Here is a 10324-nt window from a genome sequence, read left to right as displayed (position 1 = left end):
AAGCTGGGGCGCGGCCTTGGCTCGTCCGCCTTGTCGTGCATATCAAATGTGTACGTCGTGGGAACCGTGGCCGTGTAAAGTTAGGTGAAGCTGCGCGAGTGTGACTGCTGTCTCGCCTCCAAATCAGTCTGATCATCATATGAAATCATCAGCTGTTCATCGATATCCACTGTCTGTACCATCTCATTTTGACAGCAGCAAAATCTGAAGTAAGTGTTATTTACTCGTAATCCTGAGTTATCTCCCTGAGTTATCTTCACGAGAAGCGTGTCGGCTACAGAGTGGATCTCGCCAACCACCTACACACATCGTCCCTATCAAGCGCGGGGGAGCTTCGGCAGCGCAGCGATGACCACCACCTTCCAGTCGGCGGGGCAAGCTGAAATCATACGCAGCAATCAGAAGGACGAGACTTACCAATCACAGCTGAGAGGTCAAGTGCATGATGCCATTCAGACATTCATGGGTAAATTATTTTTCGACTGCTAGCCAAGATTTGAGCAAGAAGTTTGTACATGGGTCAAGAACAGAAATTAAAGGGTGTGTACAGTTCTGGTTGAGGTGAGACGGTGAGGATTTAGCTTTTTAACGTTTTGCGAGATATTCAGAAACCACTCTATCTATGATGAGTATGATATGTCAAAGAGCATGCAATTCTAAGCGGTATCAAAAGTTTATTTGATGAAAATCGGTTTTGAAATGGCTGAGATATCCCAAAACAAGGTGAAACAAAGAGATCCTAAAAGGCATGGCCTGTCTCCTTTTATTATCACTTTTTTGGATATCTCAGCCATTTGAAAACCAATCATCAAATAAATGTTGAATCCTTCTTAAAATTACATGCTCTTTCATATTTCATAAGAGGTTTCTTATTATCTCACTTGGGAATGTTCAAAACATGAATCCCCTCCTCAACCAGTACTGTACAGTCTCTTTAGTTTAAAGGGATGGTGTATTAAGATTGGTGAGATGATGATTGGGCTTTCAACATCTTGCAAGATACAATGTACCAAGAAACAGCTTATGAATGATGAAATAGAACCTCTAGTACATAGCATACCATTCTAAGAGGAATTCAAAGTTTATTTGATGAAAATCAGTTATGGAGTGGCTGAGACATCCAAAAACAAGGTAAAACAAAGCGATCATATTGAATAGAAGGTGCAGGTGGGTCTCACCTTATAGGATCGCTCTGTTAAATTGGATATAGTTCAGTCATTTCAGAACCATTTGTTATCAAATAAACATTAAATTCCTCTTAGAAGTACATGCTCTGGCCAAATCGTGATATTGGTCCCCTCTTGTTCTGCGTGTGTGTCTCCACTATGTGCAAAGTCTATGGAGGTTGAAAGAAGTCCCCGGCTGTGACGAAATGAATGGCGGTGAATGGAGTGGGGACTATCGCGATAATGCCCATGCTCTTTCACATTTCATAAGAGGTTTCTTATTGTCTCACCATGAAATGTTAGAAACCTGAAGTTAGGTCTCAACCAAAACTATAAATCCCTTTAACTCTTTTTATGTCAGTGTTGTACTGGTACCGGTCTTGGTAGATGAACTAGATCCAGCTCAGAATAGTAATATTGCTTGCCGGTAATGTCAATGTCTTTTAAAAATTGCAATATAGATATGAATTATGTCCTATCACTATTTCTGTTTCACTACGAGGCAAATACAACTTTCCACGGCACATCCCATTTTCTCTTCTTTATTCTTTTTTTTTTTTTTTTTGTCATGAAATCTAGTACATGTATCATTAGCTTTTGCGATCACGGTGGTGTATGCTACAAGCCTGATTGTGATTCTATCATATTTTTTTGTTGTTATTTTTGTTTTTGTTTTTGTTTACTGTAATTGTAGTAAAAGAAATTTTACTTAATGAATGTTTCCTTTTTTAAACCACTTAGGTTTGTGTTTCAAAACAGTTGTTGTGTGCTACATTATTGCTGTGTTTAGTTACTTATCGATACCCTTGTATCGTTTGCCATCCTTGAACCTTGATGAGATAATCCCTGAAGCAGCTCTTTCCGAACTAAACTGGGATGGGATGTGCTGTGACAGTAGGTGATGGTGCAGTCGTAGCATATTTACAATAAAAATAGTGATGTGCACATTAAAAAATTCTGTAAGATTTCCAGCAACATGGAACCCACAGGAGGTTTCAGCCCTATGATGGCAGGAAGGGCAGCCTCCTGGAAGGCAGAGTTTGGGCAGTAACTGCCATGGTTGGCAACTGGTTCCAGATGCGAGTGGTTCGGGGATAAAATGAGAATTTGTAAGAATCAATTGATGCTACGGGGACGGTGAGCTTGAGGACATGATCTCTTCTGCTGAAATATGGAGCTTGGAGCCATGACCTGATTTCCTAATCCACAGGGCCAAGGTTTTGGGCAAGATGGAGAAAGGAACTGGACCTGATTTCTGATGCTCTCTACTTTGGCTTGACGACACTAGCTGGTAAGTAGTCTATAGCAGTGCACATATTTGTGGAAGGGGGGGGGGGGGGGGGGCACTTCCGGGTTTCATGAGCTAACAAGCAAAAATTTAAAAAATAATAAAAATAGATAAATAAATAAATCCCCAGCTCATCTCTCCCCTTCCACTTCCCCTTCCAAAAATAAAAATTAAAAAAAGGGGGGGGGGGGGGGGGGGGTCTTCAGCGGAAAAACATAACCTTACCGGGATCACACTTCAAGATCTCTATCTATTTCTTTTTAGTGCCACTTACGTACGTACTTCTGGGTTAAAAAAGAGTCGGGGGGGGGGGGGGTCCCAAGCCCCTCTGGCCCCCCAGTTCCGCTGGCCATGTAACAGATTAAAAAATCACCATATCTAGGAACTGTTGTTGAGATAATAGGAAAGGAAGAGAAATAAACATTGTTTTGTACTATTGATATTGTATTCAGCATAACTTGAAGTTTTCTTATCTTCAATTTATTAGAAGGTTGCAAGTGCTTTGAAAAGCATTTTCGTTTTTCAGGATTCCAGACACTTGGAGAAGAGTATGTCAACATCCTGCAGGTCAATGAGACAAAGAGGGCAGTACCATCAACTCTGGTAAGAAGAGAGAAATACATTGTACAAACCTTTTTTTGAGTGATAGGAACACTTTTAATTAAAAAGAAAATATTTCCTCATTTCCCTTTAATTCCTACTTTGTAGTTACCTTATCACTATCAAATCAGACTTTCAGTATTCCATGTTTGTTTTGCAATCATAATTCCCACTGAATTGCAGCTTTGTAGGAAGCAAATAGTAATTCTGTTCAAAAGATCTGTGGAAAGATAATCTTGTGTCATGCAATTTGCAATAATCATTGGAGTTTCTCCCGTTTTGCACATAGTCCCTAGTGTTGGAATTATCTTGTAGATAAACAACACAGACACATTAAGATGCACTCCCAACATGTTAACTTCTGATTTCATGGGAGTTATCCTTGCAAACTTTTTACCTGCCTGTTAATAGTTAAAATGCGACATATATTTTCCAGGTAGTTATGACAAAGGAGCTACTGGTAGTTTTCTCTGGTTTCATGTGAAAGCTGTATAAATGCTCTACAACATACTGAATGTGGCTATGAGTCAAACTTTAAAATTTGTTCAGGATTTTGGTGGACATTATTATATGAGCAACTTATGACAAACAGTCTTCATGTTTACTCTTGATTCATGTGTCATTTTGTTGTTGTTGGTTTTTTTTTTTGGGTGGGGGAGGGGAGGGATGAGTTACTATATAATTGGATCTAATGGGGATCAGCAGGAATTGGACTTTACGTTCTTATGGTTAGGTTTCATTTTTGGTCTGTTTTAATTCAGAGGCGTCTGTTCCTGGTAGCTCTCCATGTAGGAGCACCTTACCTGCTGGATGTCACCCTGAGCAGGGTTTCCCTCCAGCTCGAGTCTGGTCGCCGCCTCCCCGGCCTCTCACGGAGAGCTAGCGACCAGCTCCACCGCTGGCTTCCCACCCTACGAAGTGCTCTGACCTTTGTCAATCGCATTCACATTGCTGTCTTTTATCTGCGAGGCATCTTTTATCACCTGGCTAAGCGGTTCTCTGGCATCCACTACGTAAGTTAGATTACAAGCAGGTTACTGGCAGATATTATACATCTACAATACAAGAAATAATATTTTGGGACTTTGCAAGATACAAGCATATAAACATTGAGATGGAAGGAAAAAGACCCCCTCCCATACAAAAAGAGCAAGGAACAAAAGAACAAAAATGTGCTGAAAACTTGGCATGCTATTATGTTTTCCACTATAGCTTTGTGTCTGTGCAAGGCTATTCTATTCTTCTGTGTGTGTGTGTGGTGTGTGTTTGTGTGTGTGTGTCTGTGTGTGTGTTTCATTGCAACTGATTTGTCGATCAGTTGCAATAAAATGGAATAAATTGATGCAAGAATTTCATCAATTTGAATATTTTTCTGTGTTTGACATTCTGTCAATCATGACCATACAACAATGCAGATACAAGTGCGGAGACAGGCAGTATCCAGGGGACTCCAGAAAAGCTTCCACCTCCTAGGCTGGTTGTCTGCCATCCAGCTGGGAGTCAGTTTGTTGTGGCATGCCCTGCAGCTCAGACATGTCTTGACTGGCCAGCATCCATCAGCTGTGAAGGAGAAGGAGAGGTTGGTGTTTTGTAGATTAGATGTTTTATCTTTCAGTGTGAAAGCCCCCCCCCCCCCCCGACTAATTATTGTAACAAAATTTCTAAAGGAAATCTCCTATTTTTGTTTTGTCTTGTTTTGTTTTGTTGTTATAGTTTTTCTTTTCTTCTTTCTTTCTTTTCTTATAATCCCATATTCTATGTCAGAAGACCAACCATGCACAAAGAAATTGAAAAACCAATAAACAATAATGCAGATCTTTAGTGGTCTGTTGTGCAACATTTGTGTTATTACCTCCGCCAAGGGAGGCGGTTATGTTTTCGTTACCGTTGGTTTGTGTGTCGTTCGTTAGTTAGTTGGTTTGTTAGTTAGTTTGTCCGTGTGCAAAATAACTCAAAAAGTAATTAACGGATTGGGATGAAACTTGCATGAAAGGTTGAGAATGACACATTTGAGGTTTGCCTGCGCGCACTAAAGTGCGTGCTCTGGGGTGAGGCGCGCTGTGCAGCTGAGGGTTTATGACGTAACAAAGGCTTCTATGTTGGGAAATCAGGCGTCTTTCAGCACACAATGCTATAAGTACGTATGGGTGGAAATCACTGATATTTCTATGGAAGAACAAGATCAGTGGTGAAAATGATTTGCATGCTTGGTGGAGGTCTGTGCTCTCAGAGTGCTTCTCTAGTTGTAAATAGATTTGTTACCAAATATGAAATATGTATAAATCTGTAGAATCAAGACTGTAATCTGTCTTTATGACATAGCTTTGTATTATACATGTTTCGTTATTGTGTTCCCTCCAGACATTTGACAATGCCCCAAACAAATTTTTAAAACATACATATAAGCTAATAATATTAGTCTTCTTGAATCCATACACAGGGCTCGACACTAATTGTGGCCCAAAATTTCAGAAATGAAGAATTTGGTGGCCTGATCGGGCCACCAAAAAAGGTCGCATGTTTGCCTTTGGGCCACCAAAAATAAAAGTTAGTGCGGAGCCCTGCCATACAGAACAGGTGTTGAAATTCATAACTGTTCATTGTACCGTAACTGCTGTCAGAAATATCTTCTGTGAACCTACTCTCTTTACCTCATATTGCTATTAAAATGATATGTTAAATTGTACCTCTGCCAACTTATTCTTTGCTGTTTCTTACAGGACCATGGCAGACTCACACCCAGTGGACCCACGATGGCGCTGTTCGCTCTGCCTGGAAAGACGTCAAAATTCCACCTGCACTCCATGTGGGCACCTCTATTGTTGGAAGTGTATTATGGAGTGGTGTAGAACAAAGGTACAGTGTATCTTTTTCCATTGGCCTCCATCACTCAGTACAGATTAAGTAAAAGTTGCACTGGTTTTGGCTGTGAAAACATTTACCACATTCCATATATTATGATTTATTTTTTTTTTTTTTAATCACCATTTCTTTTTCAAAAGTTTGATTAAAGAAGCAGTATACACTTTATTTTCATGAATCATTACTATTGAGTCACACATTTTCATATTCTGAAATATTTGAGATGATTCCAAGGATTTTTTTTCCCCATATATATCCGTTCTTTTCATTTTTTTTTTTTTTTTTGCTTGGTTTTTTTTTCTGACCATTTTTATGACTATAGATGTTCAGTTATTTAAGTTTTTATTAATTTTCTATTCATCAATTCATACACGAAATTCAGCGTATGTAAAATAATATATCTCAATTGTATCTATCTGTTGATTTGAGGAAATGACAACAAACAGTTCTTCCTAACACTACCTGTACTTATTCCATACTCTCTGAATGATAAAGAAAGTTGTCTGGAGTACAAACCACTGAAAGCTTGCAGTATGCTGAGAATACAGTCATCTCCATGTAAAATAGATCTTGACGGAAATGAGAATTGACTTTCAATATGCACTAGTCAACTTCTGCATGTATACAGGAATAACATGTACATTGTAAGGCTGCAAATGTGCATTTGTGACCGTGCACCTCAAAACGAACATAAAGTCGCACACACTGATTTTGCGTGAAGACTGAAAATAAGTGAAATGGGTCAACCTAGCCGAACTTGACTTTTTCATATTTTCTGAAAGAGCGGGTCTCCTTTTACATGATGCTAAAATTTGGTATCATAAAACGGGCAGGAAAGTGTGTTTTTCTAGCAGTTTATCTCGAACATTTTTGGTAGAATAGTGTGATTAGGTGTGTCTTTAGAATCCCTTTTTCATTTCTGAAAACCTTGTCCACACTCTTCACTTTCAACTCTTATAACTTTTGAAAGGATAGTGCTACTGCTTTGAAAGTTGGCATTAATTATGGACAGAATGTGTTAATGAGGCATGCTTAATTTCAGTTTAATCTGATAATCCCTTCATTGTTGTTACTCTGGTGGTTTACTTCCTGTTTTTTGTCCCATTCATTGCACAGCCAGCACGGTTTGGTAAAGATTAAGCACTTGAATAGACCCTGTATTTCAGAGCCTCTTTTCTCAGTTCCCACTTTTCCTGAGTTTGTGCTTTCTTTCCAATATTTAGATAGGTTAGGAGAGTCCATTTGATTTGAGTTATACATCATTTTAAAGCTTAAAGTCTGCTCTTTCAGAATGTGGTCTTAAATAAAAATTCATGTCTGGCGACTTTTTGTTTGTTTTGAGGTGCAGCGTCACATTTGGACTTTTACTTTCATTAACTTACCCTATTATACGGTATTTATTTACCTTCACAAAGTTGACTGTAATTTTGTTCTCGTCGTGTCAGGCAACGTTCATGATTAATTGCCCGCATTTCCCTCCCTTCTCTTACTTTCCACAGCCCGAGTGTCCAATTTGCCGTGACTGTTTCCAACCGTCCAGGCTCGTCCGCCTTCAGAACTATGACAGAAGTTGACATCGTTGCCGGTGAATCCCAGCTGGGCAAACTCACAATTCCATTCAATCGCTCCGTGCCAATCATCTCATCACACTGCCAAGACTGATAGTTTGGTGATGAACCCACAAAATCTTGCCATCTGCCCACTCTGCTTTGATTAAACCTTTTTTTTGTGTGTGTAGGTGTAGGTTCCCATCTTCCTGTGCCTGTTAAGCCTGATTCCACATGTTTGGTTGGGATTTGGATTTGGTTTTGTTTGGGATTTGTTTTTGTTTGTTTGTTTTTTTCTTCTCCATTTGTCACTTTCATACAGCTCAGTCTGGAAGGAGACTAATATATCCTATCAGATGGTCATCACTTGTTCTTGCCTCAGCCAAATTGCAGTCAAACCTTCCTTAGCAGCCAACTGTCTATAGTGGCCACCTGCATCCACTATTGAAATGAAAATCCCCCCCCCCCCCCCCCCCCCGTTACAAGCCATATCTTGGGGGGGGGGGGGATTTGTAGACCCCAGCCGTAGCGGCCACCTGCCTATAATGGCCACTTCTTTTTTTTACTCACCTGGGTCGCTCTTATAGACAGGTTTGACTGTACCTTGAGAAGGTGGAGTATATTATTGTAGGGGAACTTGTTTCTTCATGCCACTTTCGAAACTGATGGTTATTCAAGAAAGTGGACATGCTAAAGTCTGTAGCATATCAGCTCAAAGTGATGAAGTAAGGCAATAGTGAAAATTACAGTAAGTGAGTTGTATCACTACCACCTAAACAGTTCAAGTTGTTACCTACAGCTTATCAATTGCCAGAGATTGTGTCCCCTTCTTATGCAAAAAAAAAAAAAAAACAACCAACAAACAAAAATGAATCCTGTGAACTTTTGTTTAAAAGAAAGTACTAAATCTTTTATTATGAAAGTTTGTTATTTTTGTGTTCTGTATAATGAAAGTCTATACTATGATACCTCACGTGGCTGTCATTTTGGGCAACTTTAATTTGGAAATAAAAATGGGGAATAAAGACAGGAAATCATTACACATCAAAGCAGGATTTTTTTTTTTTTTCTGACAGACATCATTTCCAATTCTAAAATCCAAGTATGCCCAGGTCTTTTGCTGCCACTTTGGGTTGGCGGTGATTTTGTTATCTTTATGGTGATTGTGACTGTGTGTGTGGGGTCAGGGGGCTGGCTGGGTTTTCAATTTCATTCAGATTCGCTGTATATAGGCATTGGGCTCCATCGCTTTTTTTAGGGGGTCACATTACGGTTACATTAATCAACTAACTGTATACATATAAAGGTGACTGTAAAATGTGATTTACTGAACAATGGTTTCATATCAAAATCATTTGTGTGGGTGTAACATTTTGTAATAGTTAAAATTAAAATTTATATGTACATATGATATGCTTTTGTAGTAATTTGTACAGTGCAGTAGTATGTCATGAACCCTGGCAATAGTGTGATTTCATTGATGTGAAGCATCTAATGTACTGTGATCTATGTGTATTGAAATATTTTTGAAAATTGAGATTTTGATGAAAAATTATTTATACTTTCTGCAATAAAATATGACATTAATCATTCCTCTTCTCATGAACAGAAAGATGTTGTATGTAAGTTTCATTTGTTTAGACTTTGAATACAGAGTATGATGGTGTTTAGTGAAAATTTTTCAATGCAAGCAAGGAGGAAAAGGCTACCATAGCTTCAACCTAAGTACATATACATTGTAGTACATATAATCTAATGTTGTGTTTGTTTCAAATACTTATTTAGTAACTTCATAACACATCATTCTTTCATTGTTGCAAAATTTGTGGCAGTTTCAGTAGGCCTATACATGTGCATTTTATGAGAACCTCTAATACACCTTTAATACTACAGTGCACTCCCATTACAACAAAGTCATCAGGACCGGCAGTTTCCTCTCACTATATCGACATTTCGTTACAACCAAACAGTAAAGTGTAGAAAGTTGATTGTTATTATATAGATGATAATTTTTAGACCTAACCGTTTACTTCATTGTCACAAGAATTTTCTTATAACCATGTTTGTTGAAAGAGGAGTGCACCTGCATGACCAATGATCTCGTATGGCAGAGATGGTGGCCTTAGTGATATCTTATTTGTGATTTACATGTTATTGTAGTTTGCATTATATCCCTCACAAATTGCTTCTCGTCCTCTGATTGGTCGAGAGCACTGTAAACAACAAAACATAATTCTACCATACAAATGACTATACGTACTCCCTAGGGAAATGGTAAAAACTATACCACGCTGGTGATTTTCGCGCCTTTTTTGCTTCGCGTCGCGACGCGAAATATTTCACGTGTAAATGAATGGGTATCGCAGCACCTTTGCTTCGCGAGAGATTTCATGTACAAATGAATGGGTATCGCGGCGCCTTAGATCACTGTACTTCTCGAGAACCACAAGGCACGCATACACTCAATGCGACACAGGTTACGTTAGAGAGACTCAGAGAGACTCTTATAAAGCCCTCATTCTACCTAAAAAGAAAAAAATTATATTACGTTACAACAGAGTAGGCGATATCGTAGATCTATAATTAGACAACAATAAGCAAGCTAGGGTTCTTCGACGTACCGTAGGCCTTTGGGGAGTTCATGCTTCGCCGTTTGAAAGTTGGTCTCGCAGTTCACTAACTCGAGCGTTACACCCAAAAGATGTTGACAAACGAAACTGCAGTAGATAGTAGGCCTGCTTTAACGTTAGCGCTAGTTAAGCCTAAAGTTAGTTCTACCTGTCTAACAGTAGGCCCTATTTCCCATAATCTCATTCCTAATAATTATTTTTTAGAGTGTCTATACGAGTTAGTTACCGTAC

General features: G+C 39.0%; 1 protein-coding gene across 2 annotated transcripts in view; it reads left to right on the top strand.

Moving 5' to 3' along the window:
• The window catches only part of LOC140238894 (peroxisome assembly protein 10-B-like), a 10066-nt gene extending 2133 nt beyond the window's left edge, over positions 1-7933 (top strand). The window contains exons 1-7 of one of the 2 annotated variants that reach the window (XM_072318794.1): positions 187-466; positions 2377-2457; positions 2981-3057; positions 3816-4067; positions 4470-4633; positions 5775-5910; positions 7416-7933. In XM_072318794.1, the coding sequence (XP_072174895.1) occupies positions 349-466; positions 2377-2457; positions 2981-3057; positions 3816-4067; positions 4470-4633; positions 5775-5910; positions 7416-7490 (903 nt within the window). In that variant the 5' untranslated portion in view covers positions 187-348 and the 3' untranslated portion in view covers positions 7491-7933. Of the gene's footprint in view, positions 1-186; positions 467-2376; positions 2458-2980; positions 3058-3815; positions 4068-4469; positions 4634-5774; positions 5911-7415 lie in introns of those variants that run through there. The other variant, XM_072318792.1, reaches the window with a different exon arrangement.
• The last annotated feature ends 2391 nt before the right edge of the window (positions 7934-10324 follow it).

This window comes from Diadema setosum, chromosome 15 (genome assembly GCF_964275005.1).
Source record: "Diadema setosum chromosome 15, eeDiaSeto1, whole genome shotgun sequence".
NCBI lineage: Eukaryota > Metazoa > Echinodermata > Echinoidea > Diadematoida > Diadematidae > Diadema > Diadema setosum.
Note: the sequence above shows the minus strand (reverse complement) of the source record. Positions and strands in the feature narration are given on the sequence as shown.